This window comes from Trichosurus vulpecula, chromosome 4 (assembly GCF_011100635.1).
Source record: "Trichosurus vulpecula isolate mTriVul1 chromosome 4, mTriVul1.pri, whole genome shotgun sequence".
NCBI lineage: Eukaryota > Metazoa > Chordata > Mammalia > Diprotodontia > Phalangeridae > Trichosurus > Trichosurus vulpecula.
This window is the reverse complement of record NC_050576.1, coordinates 92626970-92650661: the sequence shown is the minus strand read 5'-3', so window position 1 is coordinate 92650661 and position 23692 is coordinate 92626970. Positions and strand designations below refer to the sequence as shown.

General features: G+C 37.0%; 1 protein-coding gene across 1 annotated transcript in view; it reads right to left on the bottom strand.

Moving 5' to 3' along the window:
• LOC118846792 (60S ribosomal protein L12-like) overlaps positions 1–23692 on the bottom strand; it is a 126403-nt gene that overhangs the window by 47669 nt on the left and 55042 nt on the right. The window contains exon 2 of the mRNA XM_036755517.1: positions 20729–20814. Within this exon, the coding sequence (XP_036611412.1) occupies positions 20729–20814 (86 nt within the window). The remainder of the gene's footprint in view (positions 1–20728; positions 20815–23692) is intronic.

The window sequence follows — 23692 nt, the reverse complement described above, 5'->3', positions numbered from 1 at the left end:
CATTATCATCACCATCACCATCACCATCACTTCCACTATTATAGATGGTAGGAATAATGACACTTGGCTCACAGAAATGATGAAGCCAAGGTACAGGAAGCCAGAAAAAAGTTGCCCAAAGTTTAAGTCCAACAAAAGGTGTTCTCAAGCTACTGAGATTTGCCAGCTTTACTGACTCCCTTCTGCTCTTCAGAGGATAACACAGGTCATTGGTACAGGAATTCTGTTATACATACACACACACACACACACACACACGTGTGTGTGTGTGTGTGTGTATCTTTGTATATAATTTTTCTTTTAAAAGGAAAGATCTAGTAAAGAAAATAGTCATGCCCTTACAAATATTACATATATCATTTTTGTGTTATCACAAGAAGTTCTTGATTTAATTTATTTTATCTCACTGTGGTTAAGCTTATCCATCGCTCTTTTTTTGAAAATTGTTATCTTTCATAATGTTAGTCTCTCCAGTTACTATATTAACAAACTGTACATGGCACAGTTATTCATTAAACAAGCCTATTTGTCATTGTAGTTTGGCATTACTGCATTTCTTAGGACAACATTCATTTTTCAATATCTTTTTTCTTTCATCAAGTGTACATTTTAAAAAAGTCCACTGTCAGACAGGATGGTTGCATAACCAGTGCAATGTTTTATCTTGCATATTTTTCAGGCTTAGAATAGTAGGTTCGCTTGACAAGTCCATTGATGAAGTAGAGAGGGAAAACTTCAAGAAAGGCTCAAGGAACACTTTTTCTAGAATTCAATTAAATCTCCCAGCTCTCTCAACAGGACAGTTATTTTCACTGTGAAATTCACTGAGCCAACACCCATCTTATAAGCCTTTGAGGGATAAAGATGTTCCCTACCAATTATCAGTACTTGGATATGGTAGAAGAGTTAGCATGGATAAACTATAAGCATGTGATTCATTGTTATTCCTCCACTAACTCATCAGAAGTTATTGGATCTGGGAAAATGGTTTAAAGTATAATAACTAATGGGCCTTTGACTAGAAAATAATTACCTTTCATCAGAGATACCATAAGTCATTGTTTCTGCAGTTTGAGGGGTAACATACTTCATCAGCAGCAAGCTTAATCTTCTTACTGTATAATAGCTTTAATACCGGGCACAGGCATGCAATTATAGACTTAGAATTTAGTATCAATAAAAGTGCAGAATGTCTTCAGGTCCCTCTGAGGGTAAGCCTGAGTTTACAATAAGATTATGATGCCAATAGACTTTTAAAAAGTGAAAATTTCAGTCAAACCACACTGTTGTATTTATACTAAGAAATGTTTGATTTTCCTCTCTGAGTTGCCGAGGACATATTTGATTGAACTGACTAAAAACATCGGTTTGTTTTCTCCACTTTGATTAAAACATGGGATAGAAAATTCATCTTTCCTCCCAGACTTTTGACTGCTTGTTCATTTGAATGGTAATTCAACAACAGTATTGATATAATATGTAAGTTCAACCCCAGTGTGTATTGAAAATCATTGAAGATAATTGCAAACTCATCCAGTGAAGGTAAAAGTACATCACAACTGTGTTTGCAGTGGCAGTATCACAAAGGAAGCATTAACCTTTTCTGTCTCATTTTAAAAGTGAGAAATACCTTTCTGCTGCTGCAGGCTTCTGGCTTGAACGTTGTATTTTCTATGTAGTCACCTTCTTTTCAGGTATAGAATTAAGAACTAAAAAGCTGTTTCCCAGTTGATACATGCCCTGACAAAGACAGGTGAAGGAATGGGGCTAAGCTTGAATGATTAAATAAAAATATCACCATTAGGATGTTACTTTCCCCATAAGTGAAAACATACATTCAGGAGTGAGAGTTCATCATTTACACTAATGTGGGGATCCTTCAAAGAATATCCAGAATTCTTAAGGGCAAGATTTTGTGTTTTCTATAAAGGCAAATCTTACTGAGATCAATGAACATGATGTCTGTACAGACAAAGGAAGGAAATCCTGAGTTCTTAATTTTGAGTTTATAGTAGGCCCTCCAAAAATGTATAAAGTCAAAAGCAAGCCAAATTCCTCCTTAGTCACATATATTAACAAGCCTGCACATTTCCCCATTGTTCCAGGCCAAATTATATTTTATCATCACAAAATGTAAATATAAAATATGATGATTAGCTATAACATTTAGTCAAAAACCCCACACATTTTGAGAGAACAAAAATTGATCATGTAATTTCCTAAGTAGAGGTAAAAATAATGTTATTTTGGAAAATAGATACATGTGGTTGTTATTGAGTTATTCGGTCATGTATGTCTCTTCATGACCTCATGAACCACAGCACTCAGGGCTCTTCTAGCCTCCATTACCTCCTAAAGTCTGTCCCTGCTCATATTTGTTGCTTCCATGACACTACCTATCCATTTCATCTTCTGCCAGCTGCTTCTTCTTTTGCCTTCAATCTTTTACCACATTGGGGTCTTTCCCAATGAGTATTGCCTTTTCATTATGTGGACAAAGTATTTAAGCTTCAGTTTCAATGTTTGACCTTTCGATGAAGAGTCTGAATTAATTTCTGTAAGTATTGACTGGTTTGATATGCTTGCTATCTGAGGGACTCTCAAAAACCTTCTGCAGCACGATAAGTTGAAAGATTCTGTTCTGTACTGCTCAGCTTTCCTTATCATCCAATTCTCACAGCCGCATATTGCTACTGGGAAAACCATAACTTTGACAATATAGACCATTTTTGGTAAAGTGATTTCTCTGCTTTTTGGTACATTGTCCAGAACCATCTGCAGTGATCTTTGAGCCCAAGAATATAAAATCTTATGCTGCTTCCACTTCTCCCTCCATTTGCCAGGAAGTGATGCGACAAGTTGCCAAGATCTTAGGTTTTCTTTTTGGTTTTGTTTTTCTTTTAATTTTAAGCTTCAAGCCAGCTTTTACATTCTCCTCTTTCACCTTTGTCGAGACTTTAAAATTCTTCTTCACTTTCTAGCATCAGAGTGGTGTCATCTGCATATCTAGATTGTTGATATTTCTCCTAGAAACTTTAATTTGGGCTTTTGATCTATCCAGCCTGGCATTTCATATAATGTGCTCTGAACATAAGTTACATAAATAAGGTGACAACATACAGCCTTGTTGTACTCCTTTTCCAATATCAAACCAATTAGATGTTCCAGGTTTGGTTCTAGCAGTTGCCCATGGACCTGCATAGAGGTTCCTCAGGAGATAATGAAAATTATCTGGTAATTCCATCTCTTTGAGGATACACTACTTTATGTTGTGATCCATACAATCAAATTCTTTAGTGTAGTCATTGAAGCAGAACTCAATATTCTTCTGGCACTCGCTTGCTTTCTCTATAATTCAGTAGATGTTGGTAATTTGGTCTCTAGTTTCTCTGCCTCTTCAGAAATCATCCTTCCCTTCTGATATTCTTGGTTCCCATATTTCTGAAGCCAAAGTTGCAGAATCTGAAGTATAACTTTGCTGGCATGAGAAATGAGTATAGTTGTTTGGTAATTTGAATATTTTTTGGCATTGTCCTTCATTAGGATTGAGACATAAAATAAGCTTTGATAATGGAGAAAGCCTAAAGGGAATAAAGAGATACTATACCATACAAGAAAAAATACTTAAGGAGCTATTAATGCCTATCAATTAATAAGCATTTTATAAGTGCCTACTATGTGCCAGGTACTTTGTTAAGCCCTGGAGACACAGAAAGAGGCAGAAGATTGTCCTTGTCACCAAGGACCTTACACTTTAACGAGAAAGACAACATTCAAACAAATACATACAAACAACTTATATACAAGATAGATAGGGAATCATTAACAGAGGGAAGGCATAAGAATTGAGAGACATTGGAGAAGGCTATTGGTAGAAGGTGAGATTTTACTTGGGTCTTAAGGAAAACCAGGAAACCCAGTGGGTTGAGGTGAGGAAGGAACACATTCTAGGCATGGGGGTCAGCCAAACAAAAAGTCCAAAGCCAAGAGATAAAATTTATTACTAATGAAATAGCAAGGAAGCCATGTCACTGGATTGAAAATCCTACAATTAAGGCACTAAAAACATATAAAATTCTACTAGCAAAAGAAAAACAAATGAACACACCCAAAATGGCAAATTGTTCTGAATAATGCCTTTCTCAAGTATGGAGTATAAAAAAAAATAAAGTGAATATGTGATTTAGTGCCAACTTCTAAATATGTTTTAGAAAATGCATCATGATTATATTGACTCTTATGAGTGCAAGTTTATAACAAGACAACATATGTGTTGTCTTTGATGTTATTTGTTTTGCCCAGGCCTTGGAACCTAAGGGATTGATTAAACTACTTTTTTTCTTGGGGTTTTTAAGCATATACTCAGTCATTAGACCTAGAATAGAGACCAACTAAATGCCTTTTGGGGAAATATAATATAAACTAATATCAAGAAGGGAATTTAGTTCTATGGATTTGGTGAAGTTCCCACATAGGCTGTGCTCATTGATCAAGTTTTAGCCAGGATATGGAGAGTTCCATCTGCCTAATATGGCCTTCCTATTCATTTATATTAATCAAAGTTGTTTTTTTAATTTTCCACAATAATTTGATCACACCAAATCATGAATTTGCATATAAGTCTAGTCTGCACCTTGCCTAATATATTTTAGCAGTTGGAAAGATCTGATGAAACTGAGGATGACTTTCTAGGAGAAGAGATGACAGTGAAGAAGGAAAGAATGATAAATCACTCTAGTTGCCAGGGTGACCCAATATCAGTTAATATTAGTTAATACAGAAATCATGGGCTAATTGACCAACTTTGCAATGGCTCAGCTTGGTTGAAGGCAGGAAGAACTCCATTATCCCAACTTGTGCTGCATAGGCGTTTGATTGGCTTGAAGACAGCTATGCTGATAATGATCTTGATGGCCCCTGCTTCTTCTCCCTCTCCTGCACTCAGTTCTGTCTCTGAGTCCCTGAATGATGGGGAAATTGGACAGCTCTGTCAGTAGGTTGTTGCTATGGGATTCATTCAGTGGTTAAGAACCTGGAGGCTCAAGGGCTGGATCATGAAAGGGTCTCCCTGGTAGAAGCGTAATCAGAGGTAAAATTTTGTTGATGTTGATTCAGGTGATCCAGGAATTAATACCATAGATGGAATCTTTCCTCAAGGCATTATCTTTGTCATCTGCACTTAATATTCATAGATCTGTTGTTCAATGTACTCTATTTTTGCACAATTCAAGGTATTTCTCTAAATCTTGTGTTTGCCTTTCTTTCTGGACTATTTTGGGCACATTATTTCTTTTAAACCAAGGAGGACTTGACACTGGTACCATGGACAAGTGGACCTTGACCATACCATAGAGCTTGGAATGGGGAGATATGTTGTTGGATTAATCCTTCTTTTTAGCCCAGGTATAAAAATCAGGAGGTGGTCAATAGAACCCCTCAAAAATTTGAGGATTAATATATTCTTAACCAAGGGTTTAGTTTTATCTGTCCAGGGGTGGTTATGATTTCCCACCTCCCTTCTTTGGAGTCTCCCCTGTCTACTATTCTCTATAGGTATTTCTATTTGCTAGTCCTAATAACCAAGTCCTGGGTTATACATGATTAGGCATAAAATGTAATCTTGGTTCTTATGTGGTCATGGAAGGACCCAGACTAATGAGCAGAATGTTTGAGATGTTATTTGGATTTTCCAGGCCATGGAAACTGAAGAGTTCATTAATCTGCATGGGTAGTTATTTTAAGCACATATACAGAACTTACTCAAGGACATCTACATCAGGGAATAAACTAAATGTCCTTTTGGAAATATGTAAAATTGCATCAGGAAGAGAGATTGTCAGAACTTTTCTCTGTGGCTCTTCAAATTGGAAAATATTTATTTGGATTCTGGCTAATATTATTATTGTTCTTAGTGTAGCTCATTCTTCAAGGACATTTTCTAACAGCATATGCTCATGTCATGTCTTTGTGTCACATTTTGGTAATTCTTGCAATATTTCAAAATTTTCACTATTGTTAATATATGTTTTCTGATGATCTGTGATCTGTGATCTTTAATGTTACTATTTTATTGTTTGGGGGCACCATGAACCATACCTATATAAGATGGGAAACTTAATCAAAAAACGTTGTGTGTGTGTTCAGTCTGCTCCTATGACCAGGTGGTTCCTTGTCTCCCTCCTTCTCCCTGGACTTCCATATTCCCTGAGACACAATATTAAAATTAGCTAAATTAATAACTCTACAATGGCCGCTAACTGTTCAAAGAAAGAGTCAATCAATGAAGCAAACTTCATTGTTGTCTTATTTTTTAAAAAATTTCTATAGCCACCACAACCTTCAGCAACCCTGATCAGTCAGCATCCATCAACATCAAGGCAAGACCCTACACAAGCAAAAAAAATGACTTACCATAGGCTCAGTTGATGGTTAGCTTTTTTAGTAATAAAGTATTTTAATTAATGTGTGTATATTTTAAGACAATACTATTACACACTTAATAGACTATGGTGTAATGTAAACCTAACACATTGGTGAACCAAGCTGTGTTGTGATACTGCCTTTATTGCAGTGGTATGGAACCAAAACCACAATATCTCTGAGATATGCCTGTATATTTTATTGTTATTTTGTACTTCAACAAGTATTAGTAAAATTAAAATTTCTTCTTTTTAATATTTGGAGTAAGTAGACAGTAGTTAAGGAGATTACAGACAGAGGCAGCTAGAAGTACAATGGAATGGGCATGAGGAGTTTTGAGGTTGCACCATCAAGAAATAATATAGCTCAAAAGGGAAAAAGGAATTATGTGTCAAAGGAGACAATGTTTTCCTCTGTAGTACAAGAAAATGCCTTTTATTTTCAGAAAAGTCAATGTGGCATATGATACAGAGGTCTGGCTTTTAACTTAGGAAGATGGGTTAAAAGTCATACTCTGACACCTAACAGGTGAGGGACCGTAGGCACTTCACCAAATTCCCTAGTGTCTCAGCCAACTTTGACCTACATCAGTGAAGGTAACTCCTTACACAGATAAAATCACAAATTCAAAATCCTCCTTGCCTCCCCCCCCAAAAAATGGTTTAGCATTTATAATACTTTACATTCCTTTCAGCTGAAGAATGTGTGTCAGAGAACTAAGAATATACTTCTTTTGGTCTTGAAAGAGGCTAAATGGAAAATTTTGCTATACCATATGATCCTTCCTAAACATGAAACCTCTGTGAGATGTCTGGATGCATTACCACTGTTGCTTACCCACTCCATCAACAATTTCTCCTTTGGTTCTCATAATAATGTATGTCTTACTGATTCTCCTATCTTCCACTTCTATTTACCTTTATTTTTCCTCTTGCCCCATAATTCCTAAGTTTGGCCTATTTCTTTTTTTGTCTTTTCCTAAACTCTTCCTGAGAAATCTCATGTACTTTCCTGGTTCAACTTTAAACTCTATGCTAATATTTCATAATCTGAAATAGCTAGTTTTGACATATCACTTACCATCCCCCCATTCCAATGACATTTTTACTTCTCTAGCTTCCCCTCAAATACAAAAATGCACCCTTCCTATGCTTCTGATTCCAACCAAAAATCAGCTTCACTTTCCAACAGTTCCTTCTGAACCTATAAATCTTAGTCATCTTAAAAGTTTCTGTTTCCTCCATCCTTATATCAAATCCGTCCCCATGTCCTACAAGTATTTATTAAATGCCTATTATTTCTGAGGCGCTGTATTAGTCCCTAAACAGATAAAATTCATCCCTTAAGACCTTATTGAGATTTGTCAATTAGGGTAACTAACATAATATGTTCTGGACAAATGGTAAAAGTCCCATAAGGAAAGACCAGGACCAGGATTCTCATTAAATAGGAGAGAAGTAGAACATACTTCAGGCTTAGGATGGCAGTGGATCAAGGATAAGCTATTGGCCAATATAATGAAGAGAAAACAACTATGGAAGATGCATTCGTTTAGCAGAATATAGAGTTTGGGAAGTTCAGGCAGGTATACACTGTGGGTTCTAATTGGGTGATTCTCATAAATGTCATTGGAATTTTAAAAAGCAAACATCAGTGGTGCTGATAAAAAGGACTAGATTATAACTTTTAACTGTAAGACAATGCCTTCTGGCTATCTATAAAATTAAGTTATGCCAAAAAAAAAAAACATTTTAAGTGCTTACTATACACTGGGCACTGTCGTAAGTGCTAGGGACAAAAAGAAAGGCAAAAAGAACTCCTGTCTGAGGAGCTCATCTGATGAAGAGGGAAAGAACTTGCAAACAACTATGTGCATATGCCATATGTACAGGATAAATTAGAAGTAATGGCAAATGGAAGACATTAATATTAACCAGAGAAGGCCTCTTACAGAAGGTAGTATTTGAACTGAGTGTTGAAGAAAGAGACATAAGACAGGAGGTAGAGAAAAGAAAGGATAATATTCTTGGAAAGATGGACAACCAGTGAAAAAGGTCTAGAGTTGGAAGTGCTTTATGGGTGGAGCAAGCAGCAAGAAGAACAATGTAATAGACTGTAGCATATGTGTGAAGAAGCAAAATTTAAGAATAATGGAAAGGTAGGGAGAGGCAAGGTTATAAAGGGCTTTATGTGTAAACAGAGGGTATCATACCTTTCCTTATCTGCCTTGGTCTTGTGCTCCCTGCTGTATGTGAAGAGTCAAGGACTCACAACTTTAACACTTTGCATTAAAGGAAAACTAAAGCTTCTCAGTTTTTGGTATATCCTTATTAGAGGTGAGACAGAAGACTGTCTTCCAGGAGGAAGCAACTCTAGTATCCCCCTCAAGTATCTTATTATGACAGGTACTCTTATGATCTGGAGAAATACCATACAGAATTTACCTACTTCTATAATCAATACCCCCTCACACCAAAAAGAAATCTATGTCTCAAACTATCACTGTGAATTCATTCTTTCTTCCTCTTCCTCCTTCACTAACAAAATGAGATAAATAAAAAACAAAGAATAAGAGCTGTTATCTAGCCAAGGGAAACTAAACAACTTGCAGCTGGTGATTCCATCTGTGCCTACTGTTTTCCAGCCAAAACAATCAAGTTTTCCCAGTGGGGGGAAAAAGAAGAAAGTTCAATAGTGGCTCATAGTCAGAGGGGAATAGAGGAGTTGGAGTGATGGCGCTGAGCCTATTATGTAAAAAAGGGGATTATTATTGCTTATGGTGATAAACTGACACACTCTCTAAAGCAGGTGTACTTGATCTATAGGGAGGTAATGAAAAGAGCACTAGACTGAAAGTCAAGAGCATGTGCTAGGAAACAGAGGAGATGTAAAAAAATGAATATAATATGGACCCTACCCTTGGCAAGTTTTGTAGAGGAGATAAAATATGTACATAAATATTTATAATACAAAGTATTTGATAATCATTCAGCAATCTTTTAGGCTTGCTAGGCACTGGGGATACAAAACTGGAAAAAATGGTTTTTGTCTTCAAGAAGCTTATAAAACACCAGAATTCTATGGTAAGTGCACATGAGGTATGAACAAAATGCTATGAAAATTGTGAGAAATCACATGTGGATGAGGGATTAGATAAGGTTGCATGGAGAATGTGGTGATTCTTAAGAACTTGAAAAATGGATATGATCCTTTCAGGTAGGATTATTATAAGTGGGAGGGGGAGTGGATGAAAGGCATTCTAGGTATAGATGATGAGTTGCATGGGCAAATATTTAGAGGCGGAACATTCTGAACATCCGAGACATATTCTAGATGCCTGGCTGGTGTAGGGAATGAATGGAAGTAAAGGATAGCAAGAGCGCCTTGGTGTCATGATTTAGTTGTGATGGGGAACTTATCTATACATCTACTAGAGCTCTGTCTTTCCTCCAAATGCAGAACAACTTATACTTACTTGACTGATAATTTATGCTTCAAAAGGTGGAAGAGTGAACAAGAGGAAATTCTATTTTAGATCTGATTCTCACTAACAATGAAAACTTGCTGATAGGTTAAGAAATTATTAGAATCTAGAGAAAAACCTATTCCATTTAAGAGTTTGTGAGAGAAGAAAAATTTGGGAATAGTTTAATATGCATTAAGGGTCTGAAAGACCTAATTTGTCCAAGAGTTTGGAGTTTGGGGAAGGAGGGTCTACACCTTTCATTGGTGTTGCTAGTGTCCTGATTAGGAAATTCTCTCTATCACTAGATGTCTGCAGCTGTTCTGAAATTGGTAGTCTCAGAGTATTGCTTGGGTCACTGAGAGATTAAGTGGCTTCCCCAGTCATACAACTGGAATATATTAGGGGCAAAACTTAAACCCAAACTTTCCTGACTCAGATTACAGTTCTCTATCCTCTAGGGCATGCTACCTCTCAAGTAAATTTTGCTTCATATAAATTATCATTCCCAAATAGAGATGGTAATGGAAGTGGTAGGGCTCACTGGCCAGGGGTATTAATGAACACAGCTCTTGAGATATTGACTATTGTATAGATTTTACAGAAGAATCATAGATCACTAGTCTCCATTAATGATGAAGCCAAGTGTTTCCTCAAACATCATTCTGCAGGTATCATCCCATATTTTGTAGACCCCAGAAGTCTTTTTTGTTGGGAATTTAGTTTTTTCATTCATTTTAAAACATCTGAATAATCACCTAAAACTGAAGGAGAAAAAAGGAAGAGTTTGTTTTTTTGTCCCCCTGTCATAAATATTTTCATCTGATCCAGATGCATAGGCACTGGTTTTTTTTTTATAAATCACTTAAACCAGTGAACTCTTTGAGTTTTAGTTCCCTTGGGAAGGTCACAGGATGTGGTCTTCCCCAAATTAAAAAAAGAAACCTTTTATCTTTCCCCATCCTCTAAATGATAAAGTTCAAATAATTCACTAAATAGCTCCAAACTTTCATGAGCTGTTTTTTGAAACTAAAACTCCACTTACTTAAAATTAATAACTTTCCTGTGAAGCAAGATTTTAGGCACATTGTATCCAATACAAATCCCTGCTATGCTCAGTTCTATCACATCAAGGAAATAGTTAAAAATCAGTGTAAGAGTTTTTGCAGTACATGTCAGTCTCTGCATCTTTTGATTCCATTGAAAGCAACTGTCTATAGACCAAACCATATAATCAATTTGTATAGATCCCAAGCTATTAGTGTTTCTTCCAAGTCTGTAGCATAATAAGATCTCTAAAAATAAGAGGAGGGATGGTTTTATTAGAGTTGAAATTTCATTCCTAAATAATAAAGTAACGCTGTGTACTGCTTCTCCCTGTTCTTTTCAATTTATATTACAAAAAACTTGACACATGTAATAGATTAAGTAAATGTCCTTTGCCTACACCAGATATGAAGAAACATATCCTCTTCTTTGCTGATGATTCTATTGTCTTGGCAGAAGATATTTTAATGAGAAGGTGAACCTATGGGCAAAGTATAGTCAGAAAGAGCCACTTATCGGCTATTCTAAAATGAAAGACATTTTGTCTGGCAGATATTCTCCTATACGTAAGTGGATGATTCTAAATAACTCATTTACAATGGATCGATCTATTTAGTTCTAGGACATGTATTTTGCAGCTAGCCTCCTAGGATGGATCCATTAAGAATATAATAGTCAAAATCAGATATTTTATGGGGACATAGAAGGTGGATTTTTTCTGTCCTCCTAATCAATGTATTAATAACACCTAACTCTATTCTTAGGGACCTTAACTATGTCCTTTCCCATAATATAGAATTTCAGTGTCTTAGTGAAATACTTTTTTTTTTTAAATGCAATTTATTTCTTTAACATATTTGGTTTTCAGCATTGATTTTCACAACAGTTTGAATTACAAATTTTCTCCCCATTTCTGCCCTCCCCCCCCACTCCAAGATGGCGTATATTCTGGTTGCCCTGTTCCCCAGTCAGCCCTCCCCTCTATCACCCCCCTCCCCTCTCATCCCCTTTTCCCTTCCTTTCTTGTAGGGCAAGATAAATTTCTACGCCCCATTGCCTGTGTATCTTATTTTTTAGTTGCATACAAAAAGTTTTTTTGTTTTTGAACATCTGATTTTAAAACTTTGAGTTCCAAATTCCCTTCCCTCTTCCCTTCCCACCCACCCTCCCTAAGAAGTTGAGCAATTCAACCTAGGCCACACATGTATTATTATGTATAACCCTTCCACAATACTCATGTTGTGAAAGGCTAACTACATTTTGCTCCTTCCCAACCCATCCCGCTTTATTGAATTTTCTCCCTTGACCCTGTCCCCTTTCCAAAGTGTTTGTTTTGATTACCTCCACCCCCATCTGTCCTCCACTCCATCATCCCCCCACCTTTTATTTTTTTTTTATCTTCCTCCCTCTTCTTTCCTGTGGGGTAAGATACCCAACTGAGTATGTATGGTATTCCCCCTCAGGCCAAATCTGATGAGAGCAAGGTCCACTCATTCCCCCCTCACCTGCCCTCTCCCCTCCTCCCATAGAACTGCTTCCTCTTGCCACCTTTATGCGAGATAATCCACCCCATTCTATCTCTCCCTATCTCCCTCTCTCAGTATGTTACTCTCTCATCCCTTAATTTCATTTTATTTCTTTTAGATATCTTCCCTTCATCCTCAACTCACCCTGTGTCTGCTCTCTCTCTTTTACATATATATATATATATACAAATACATACACATACATACATATACACATAGATACATACATACATACATACACATTCACTTATATATATACTTAAACATATATATATATATATATGCATATATATATATATGCATATTCCCTTCAACTACCCTAATACTGAGGTCTCATGAATCATACTCATCATCTTTCCATGTAGGAATGTAAACAAAACAGTTCAACTTTAGTAAGTCCCTTGCAATTTCCGTTTCTTGATTACCTTTTCATGCTTCTCTTGATTCTTGTGTTTGAAAGTCAAATTTTCTATTCAGTTCTGGTCTTTTCACTGAGAAAGCTTGAAAGTCCTCTATTTTATTGAAACTCCATATTTTGCCTTGGAACATGATACTCAGTTTTGCTGGGTAGGTGATTCTAGGTTTTAATCCTAGCTCCATTGACCTCCGGAATATCACATTCCATCCCTTCGATCTCTTAATGTAGAAGCTGCCAGATCTTGGGTTATTCTGATTGGGTTTCCACAATATTCAAATTGTTTCTTTCTGGCTGCTTGCAGTATTTTCTCCTTGATCTGGGAGCTCTGGAATTTGGCAACAATATTCCTAGGAGATTTCTTTTTGGGATCTATTTGCGGAGGCGATCGATGGATTCTTTCAATTTCTATTTTGCCCTGTGGCTCTAGAATATCAGGGCAGTTCTCCTTGATAATTTCCTGTAAGATGGTATCTAGGCTCTTTTTTTGATCATGGCTTTCAGGTAGTCCAATAATTTTTAAATTATCTCTCCTGGATCTATTTTCCAGGTCAGTGGTTTTTCCAAGGAGATATTTCACATTGTCTTCCATTTTTTCATTCCTCTGGTTCTGTTTTATAATATCCTGATTTCTCATAAAGTCACTAGCTTCCACTTGCTCCAATCTAATTTTTAAAGTAGTATTTTCTTCAGTGGTCTTTTGGACCTCCTTTTCCATTTGGCTAATTCTGCCTTTCAAGGAATTCTTCTCCTCATTGGCTTTTTGGAGCTCTTTTGCCATTTGAGTTAGTCTATTTTGTAAGGTGTTGTTTTCTTCAGTGTATTTTTCAGTATTTTTTTGGGTCTCCTTTAGCAAGTCATTGACTTGTTTTTCATGGTTTTCTCGCATCCTTCTTATTTCTCTTCCCAATTTTTCCTCTACTTCTCTAACTTGCTTTTCCAAATACTTTTTGAGTTCTTCTATGGTCTGGGGCCAGTTCATGTTTTTCTTGGAGGCTTTGGTTGTAGGCTCTATGACTTTGTTGTCTTCTTTAGGCTGTATGTTTTGGTCTTCTTTGTCACCAAAGAAAGAATCCAAAGTCTGAGACTGAATCTGGGCACGTTTTCGCGTCCTGGCCATATTCCCAACTAACTAACTTGACCCTTGAGTTTTTCAGTGGGGTATGACTGCTTGTAGATTACAGAGTTCTATGTTCTACGTTTGGCGGGGAGGTGCCAGCTTTGTCAGAGCCGCACTCCTCCTTCCCCAAGGACCCCCAGTCCAGACTGGGCTCAGATCTTCGGCAGGCTGTGCACCCCTGCTGCGATCCGCCACTTAATTCCTCCCACCAGGTGGGCCTGGAGCCAGAAGTAACAACAGCTGTAGCTGCCCCACCTCCGCTGCCCCCGGGGCTGGAAGCCGAACCGCGAACTCCTTCCACTCCTGCAGCTTTTCCCACTAACCTTCTCCGCAGTCTTTGGTGTTTGTGGGTCGAGGGGTCTGGTAACTGCCGCAGCTCACATATTCAGGGCGCTAGAGCCCCCTCCGCCCGGCTTCCGGTCTGGATCGTCCACGCCGCTCAGGCTGGGCTCTGCTCCACTCCGTTCCCAGCTCCCAGCTCCCAGCTCCCAGCTCCGTGTGGAATAGAGCTCACCCAGAGACCATCCGGGCTGTCCTGGGCTGGAGCCCTGCTTCCCTCTGCTGTTCTGTGGGTTCTGCCGTTCTAGAATTGGTTCAGAGCCATTTTTATAGGTTTTTGGAGGGACTTGGGTACGGAGCTCACTCTAGTCCCTGCTTACCAGCCGCCATCTTGGCTCCGCCCCCTAGATCCTTAGTGAAATACTTTAATTGCTCAGTCTGATTCAAAACTCAAAAAAGATAGCAATATTTGCACTATTGGCTGACCTGACATCTCTGCAGTTTATTTCCATGCAGAATCTGGCATAGAAGAAAAACATTGTAAAATTTAAAGACAAACAAGCAAATTTGGGCTCTTAAATTTTCACAATAGATTAAAGACTCTCTCTCCCACACCTCTGATGTCTCAAGCATATGAACTCTTCTTTACATAGGAACAAAGACTATTGGTGTACCAACCTCTCTTCAGAATATTGACTATGAAATGACAAGAACTTTACATTCATCAAATTCTTATGTAAGACCATTGATATTCTAGAGAAACAACAAAAGTACTTCTGTACACTATTCTGTATTAAATGAGGTCATCAGAAAACAGCATTCCTGGACTGCATTAACTGAACACTCAACAGGAATGCCTTCATAGAGTTAGTATAATGTTATGCACTCAGATTTCAGAATGGGTCAATAGAAGAAATATCCATTTGAATGTTTCTGTGTCTTCTACTAAATCATAGTTGATGAAATTTTATTTTATGTTACTCAGAATCCTGTCTAGGAGGACTCAGAAAGTAAGTTCCTCCTTGAATTCCAAGTCAACAAAGTTTGCTTGTGCTAATTTAGGTGATCATATGCTTTCTTTTATCACATAAGAGCTATACAATATAACACTATCTTTACATCAAGGGACAGGAAATTTATCTTCTCAGATGATAAACTCCTTTAGATATGGTATGGTAAGTTTTTTTAATCTTTATATCCCCCAAATCTAGTATAGATGTTCAAATCTAGTAGGCACAATTCATGTTAATTGAATTGAATAAAAAAAAAACTCTGAAACTAGCAGTTTCTAGTTTGAATAAGTTGCTTTTTTTATATGATGCTAGGTAACTTCCGCTTTGACCTAGTTTAAAAAAAAATCCTGTCAATTCCTACCAGAAACCAATAATAGTAGGCAAAAATTCAAGAAATGAGCCATTATGTTAGACACTAAGGCAAATTTGCTAACCATAAGGTCACTTAAAGAGCCTAGTACGTGGAAGTTACCTTTACTTTACATTCCACTATAAGCTGATGGTGTGACACACGTAATTAGAATATAGCCTTGGAAAAGGTGTGTGTGTGTGTGTGTGTGTGTGTGTGTGTGTGTGGGCGGGGTATACCTTATTCAAAAACTGCAGGGCAAAAGGACAAATAATAGAACAGAATTGTATATTTGAGAAGATACAGGTAAGGTGGCTCAGGAGATAGAACACTGGGTCTGATTCAGGAAGATCTGAGTTCAAATTCAGCCTCTGACATTTACTAGCTATGTGACCCTGGGCAAGTTATTTAACCTCTATTTGCTTCAATCCACTGGGGAAGGAAATAGCAAACCACTCCAGTACCTTGCCAAGAAAACTGCATGGACAGAATAGTCAGTTGAGTCACAAAGGATCAGACATACCTGAATGATTGAAAAAGAACACATATAAGCACATGATGAAATCCAGGAACATGAATGTGGACAATGTAGTAGAGAGAATATATAGATAGAAGTCAAGGAAGGGAAAGGAAGGATTGTATCATTATTGTAGTTCAAGGCAGATCACTTGAATAGAAGATAAATTGATAAAGAATATGAGCAACAGACATCAAACCCTTAGTAGGCAGTGAATAAGCATTTATTAATCACCTACTATGTACCAGGTACTGTGCTAAATGCTGAATAGCAGTATTGCATACAAGTATTGGGGGACTTTACTTATCTGGAGATCTTCAGGATTTCTCTGCCAAAGCAGACCATTGGATTACTTTTGGCCTTATAGTAATAAAATGATACTCTATAAATAATTTCTTTAAAATTGTCACATAGACAATCATGATGAGGTTCATATGATATGTAAACAGGCTATAACATGTAATAAATGAGGAAATTTGAAGAAGTAAGAAATGCAATTGAGGAAATGTGTGATAAGATGAACTGGTCATATGAAGATGTTGAAGGATGACAGATAACTAGAATGTTTCCATTTTACCTTTCCTGATGCCTGGAAAAAAGGCAAGAAAGTCTTCTAGAACAGTGGAAAGTGAAGATTAGAAGACCAGTTAGGATACTATTACAAAATTCTATGCAGGAATAACAAGGACCTTTTCCTGAGCAATAGTTCTAAAATGATTAAAAAGAAAGATGTTCAGATATGAGAAATATTATGGAAGAAAAAAATCAATAGACATAGAGGAGCATTGGACTGTGAGATGAACAAGATATGCAAAGTACAAAATAACACAAAATTTCTGAACATATGACTAAAGTACCACTTAAAGAAATAGAGAGGTCAGAAAGAGCAGCAGGTTTGAAGGGAAAGACAATCAGAGTAGTTTGTTATATACTTTGTTTGACGTACCAGGAAGCAATCTAAATCATCAATTAGAATAATAAATGATAACTGATATGGTCAGGGTGAGAGGCCAAGGCCTAAGAAATAGACATAGGAATCATCTGAATAGAAATGATAGGTAAGGTGTTATCCTTGAGAACTTAAATTTGCATTGCTATGTTTAAGTTTTGAATGTTGGTGAACTCAAATTTAATTTATAAGCTCTAATCTAATCAATCTAATTAATGGGCAGGAAGGTATTTATTATAGTAGAGTTGAAGGAGCACAGTATTTGGAGCCAGAAAAACCAACTTTGATTTACAGCATTGCTGTTTAGCAGTGATGTGACTATAGGCAATTTATTGCTTTTTAAAAATAATTATTTTTAAAAGCTTTCCTTTTTCACACTTTGCTTGCATATTACCTACAATTTCCTGTGTCTTTCCTTCTTCCATCACAAATAACCATCTCTGATGACAAAGAAGACAAAACAATAAGGGAAAATTCTCCTATAATTTGAAAACTATGACATTAGCTGCAGTGTTCAATACGTATAGTCCTCCATCTCTGCAAAGTAGGGAGTATGTCTTCTTTATTCTTGATCTTCTTTGGGGTCATGCTTGGTTATTAGAGTGTTCCATTTCAATTGTTTTGTTGCTATTGCCGTTTCTATTTCCAATGATATAGTCATGTATATTGCTTTCCTCATTCTACTATACTTTACTTTGCATTAGTTTGTATACATCTCCTTATGCTTCTCTGTAGTCATCATATTCCTCAACTGTTATGGGAAAATAAGAGACAATTACAATGGTGTATTTCAGCTTCTCTAGCCACTCAGCAATCAATGAGTATCTTCTTTGTTTCTCCTCCTTTGCTAATAACTAAAAAAGCACTGTTATGAGCATTCTGTTGTATAAAAGATTTTTTGGTTTGTCATTGACCTCCTTCTGAGTCAAAGCATATGGACACTTATTAGAAGGGTGAATTTAGGTTAGTCATTGAACCTCTTAACTTCCACAGTTTCCACACCATAAAATGGATATAAAAATACTTTTCATAATTATATTACTGGCTTTATGAAAGGCTTGAATGAGTTTGATATGTATAAGGTACAATGTAAATCTTAAGACATTCCATCAATCAATAAACATTTTTATCACCTGCTGTGTGCTGGGCACTGTGCTAAGTGCTGGGGATACAAAGTGAGGCAAAGAACAGGCTTTAGAAAAAAGAAGCCCCATTAATGTCAACTACTATTATATTTCCTCTAAATAATACTCCAAATATGAAGTCATCCTAATGATCTTTTCTTACCTCCTCTAAATCAGGATTTATGAAAAAGTAGAAAATGATGCATTTTTTCTGATGAAGAAAATGCAAGAGCAGAGGATTTTTCTCCTACTACAGTTGCTATAGAAGATAAATATAGTTATGGTATTAATGATATTTCTAATTCATTTAGTAAAAAGACTTTAGAATAGTTATAAGGCTCAGAATTTCATACTCGCAATCAAATCATTTTTTTCAGTGGAAAATTGAAGGGGCAATTCTGTAAGTAATAAACTTCTGCCCCTCTGTTCAAGTTAGTCTATTTTGGTCACTTTAGAATTTTTTTTTTTGTAAAGGGGAAGGCAGGTCACTTCAGGATTTCTCTGCCAAAGCAGCCAATCGAATTACTTATGGCCTTATAGTAATAAATGATAATCTACAAATAATTTCTTTAAAATTGTCACATAGACAATCACGATGAGGTTCATATGATATGTAAGTAGGCTATAACATGTAATAAATGAGGAAACTTGAAGGAGTAAAAAATGTTAAGTGACTTGCCCAAGGTCACACAGCTAGTACATGTGTCAAGTGTCTGAGGAGGGATTTGAACTCAGGTCCTCCTGACTCTAGGGCTGTTGCTCTACTCACTGTGCACCCAGCTACTCCCTATTTTGGTCACTTTTATGAGTTTGAATTTTTTTTGTCTCAATAATATTTCATATCTACTTTCATTATGTCTTTATTCTATGGGTTTTAATAAAACAAAAAGAAAACATGTATTATCTAATTTCTGGACAAAGAAATGCTATGCAATCATTGTTTTAAACTATATAGAAGCAATGTGCCTTGATAAAGATTAAAATTTCTAGAGGTAACAACTCACAATTATTTATCAGTTAATCAGTCCTCCAACTAGCATTTATTCAGTTCATATTATGTGCCGGGTAGTGTAGTAGACACTGGGGATTCAAAGACAAATGTGAAAGGATCTCTGTCCTCAAGTAGCTTACAGTCGTTACCCTCCTTACCCATTAAAATATAAATTCCATGAGCAAAGGGACTGATTTTATTTGTAGGCTTTAAAAAAAAATTTGTATCCCCATAACTTAGCATAGTGCCTAAAACATAATTAACACTTCATAAATGCTTGTTGACTAAATGACTATGTAGCCTCAAAAATAATGATTAACGATAACGACGATAGCTAGCATTTATATAATCCCTACTATTTGCCAAGCACTGTGCTAAGTACTTTAAAAGCATCATCTCATTTAATACTTGCAACATCCCTGAGAGATAAATACTATTATTATCCTCATTTTAGAGTTGAGGAAACTATGGCAAGTAGAGGTTAAGTGACTTGCCCAAGGTCATAGACCTAGGCCAGAGTCTCCCTTGAACTTGCGTCTTCCTCTGTCCTAGGCCAGCACCCTATCATGAGATAGCATACACATAGATAGATGTACACATATATTCAAAATAGATATAAGGTGGTAGCACTACCATCTGGGGAGGCCGATGGGGCAGTATAGAGACTATGGGATCAGGAAGGGCTTCGTGTAGAATGTCCTACTTAAGTTATGTTCTTGAAATTAAGAATTTTAAGAGACACACAGGAGGAGGTAGAGAATCTCAAGCATGAGGAGCAGCTAATGCAAAGATGCAGGTCAAGGAGATGTACTGTAGAGTACAAGTCATAGAAGTCCAATTTGCATTTGCCTGTACCACAGTTGGAGGCTATTAATGAGTAATAAAGTTAAAAAAAAGTAGGTGGGGTTCAAGTTATTAAAGGCGTACAATGCTAAAAAAGGTTTCAAATCATTTCTTTACAATAACTCTATCATGTAGACAGTACAAGTAGTATTATGCCCATTTTATGGATGAGGAAATTAAGACTATGAAAGATAAAGCCAATTAACGGTTAGACTTAGAATTCGAATCCAGGCCTCTCCAACTTCGTTACTAGCATTCTTGCCAGTATATCAAATTGTTCCATGATTTTCAGATGGTATATTAGAATCAATTAAGCCGAATCTCCTCATTTGGCAGATGAGGAAACATACACCAAAGGAGGGTAAGTGACTTGCCCAGGTCACGTAGGGAGTAAAGAGCAGGGGTAAGAGACAAATCTGCGCCAATCAGTCAACCAACAAGCGTGTATGAAGCATGCGCTGAGTTTGCAGAGATTGTGCATCCCAAGCTGCCTCTGAGGCTAAGGTGTAACAAAGTATAGATTGATGCTCTCTTGCTTTTGCTAATTTTGGCCTAAAAATTAACACCAAGAAAATGGAGGTTCTCTACAAGCCGGCAGTGCACCACCTATTTGTGGAACCATCAGTTAGAGCAAATGGAGAAATTTTGAATGCTGCGGATAAGTTCTCTTACCTTAGAAGTACACTTTCCTGTCACGGACACATACGTGATGAGGTTGATGCTTGCATTGCCAGAGCTAGCTCGGTGTTTGGGAGACTCTAAAGGAAGGTGTGGGAGAGCAGAGGTATTAGACTGCCTCACAAACTGAAGGTCTACAAAACCATCGTGCTGACCTCATCGTTGTATGCCTATGGACAAGAGAGTTACCAATCAATGCCAGTTGTAACCCATAACAGCAAAGGGTCCCCTCTGATCTGTTTCTGACCTGTTGTCTGATCCCCTTACCAACTCTTTGCTGAGAGCTCTGGAAGCTGCTGCCACTACTCACAGCCACCTCAATGTCCTGGAGTTAGTGCTGTGGCTGTGCTCCGAGCCGATTCCTACCCTGGTGTTACAGACAGCCTAAAGTGTCTTAGGCTGGAAAAAAATATATCACTCTGACATTTTGTTGGCTCTGCTGCTCAAAAATTTGATTTGAGGAGTTATTTTAAGATTTTAGAAGGAAATGTTGGTAGTGTTCATCTGGGTGGCTGCCTGTAATACACCATCTTGGCTCCCTACCTTTTGTTTTGTTTTGTGGGGTTTTTTTGTTTGTTTGTTTTCATGTACGCAGTGGAGAGAATTGTAGGAGAGACAGATAAATAAAGTAGCACTCATGATTTGACAGTTTTTAAAAAATACAGAAAAAATGGTTGCGAATTTTAATGGAATTTATTTTAAGATGACTTTACCCTTAATATATAGTACAATAGATAGAGCTCTGGACTTAGACATAGGAAAACCTGTTTGAAACACTTCATCAAATATTTGCTAGCTTTATGACCTCCCTTGGCCTCAGTTTCCTCATCTGTAAATTGAGGAGACTGCACTTTTATGGCCACTAAGGTTCCTTTGAGCTCTAAATCTATAACACTGTTTGGATGAAAAAATGAGAATTCAAAAGGAGATAATTAATAGAAAACAATATAGGGAAAGAGTGTTGATCACATGGAATATAAGCTTGAATGATCTTATATTTAGATTATGAGGGATAGATGAATAAATGAAAAAATAATTACTGTTTGCGAAGCACATAGTGCATGAGACAGCTAGGTGGTGCAGTGGTGCTGCAGCTAGGTGCTGGGCCTGGAGTCAGGAAGACTCATCTTCATGAATTCAAAACTGGCCTCAGACACTAACTGTGTGACCCTGGGCAAGTCACTTAACCTTGTTTTCCTCAGCTTTATCATCTGTAAAATGAACTAGAGAAGGAATTGGCAAACCATTCCAGTATCTTTGCCAAGAAAATTCCAAATGGGGTTACAAGGAGTTGGGCACGACTCAAAAATGAACAACAAATATGCAAACATGGAGTGTACCATTACAGATACAAATAGAAAAGGGAAAGAGTCCTTTTATCAAGGAGATGATAGTCAAATAGGAGATAATACATATGGTAGGTTTGAACATTAAGTCAAATAGAAAGGCTCAGTGGTTCTTAGGGTAAAGGAGCAAAGCAAATGGAAGTGCAACATATTTTCTGCCATTTTCAATGATAAAATCATATCTATTTATAATGTTGAACTATTTAACAACACCAAGAACCTTAAAGATGAGAATGTGCTGGGGGAGACCCTTCCTTAGCTGTGACTACTGAGAAGGCAGGGGATGCAGCACCTGAAGATTTTCTCTAGGAATGGTAAATAATAAAACTGGGGTGAGGCATAACGTATGTGGAAGTCAGTAGTATGAATAGAGTAAAAAGTACTTTCGGACCAAATCATGGAGTGACTTGAGTATGTTTTATTCAATAGGCATTGGATAATTATTAAAGATTTTGGGACAGTCTGTAGCTGTGTAAAATTGCTCCCCTGGATTTTGGTGTAGAGGCTAGGCTAGAAGCAAAGCTGGTGGTTTGGGGAGTGAAGGTAGTAATGCTATTCCCAGGGAGCTCTTGGGTTTACCTGATCATTGATGGTAACTGCTCAGTGGTTAGCATTAATGGTGTCAGGGAGTGCTAGCCTCTTCTCCACAAAGGTTGCCACTTGTGGAGTGTGATGGTTGCAAGGGGTAGGAAACAAAGCAAATAATCTGGGAAATACTGCTGTTTTGGGAGCGCTTAAGTGCAGAAATCTGGGTTATCTCTACCAATATCTGAGAGAGATGGTGGCCTAAAGGATACGCAATCTGTCAATTATTTATTTGAAAACAGAATGGGTTCATTTGACAAATATTTATTGATGGCCTGCTATGTGAAAGACACTGTACTAGGATCTATGAAGGAGAAACAAAGATGGATAAATTAATTCAATTTCACAAAATTTTAAGTACTCTATATTTAAAAGTCAATGACCCTGCCATCAAGTATTTTATGACCTACCGGGCAATTAAATTAAAGTGTGAATATAAATAATTATAATCTAACCAAGTAAATCATATGTGCCATTAAAAATCATTCAAGAAATGTACCATAGCACTGCAGAGAGGAATAAGAGTTCACTTCTATGTCTGTGATATTACCAGGGACAGCTTGCTTGCAGAGATGGCATTTGAGCCTTGAAAAAGGATCATAATTTTGACAAGTCAAGGAATGGAGTCAGAGGAGGGGCATTAAAAACAAAGAAAGAGGCTAAATCAAGGGAGAGGAGGTAGAAAAATGTATATTTTTACTGGGAATGGTAAGCAATAAAGCTTGATTAGGGCATAATGCATGTGTAGGCCTATCATAGAGTAGAAAAGTACTTTAGGGACAGATCATAGACTGTTGTGGTTGGATTTTATAGTTAGTAGTCAATGGAGAATTATTAAAAAACTTAAAGGAAGAAAATGATGAATTCAGATTTTGGGAAATATAACCTTGCTAAAATGTCCTGGATATTCTTATAGGAAAAGAAATAAAGGTGAGAAGAGTGAGACCAAAGGGTTTTTGGAATAATGCAGGTAAATGATATTAAGTATCTGAATCACAGTTTCTATAGTGGAAATGGAAAGGAAGGT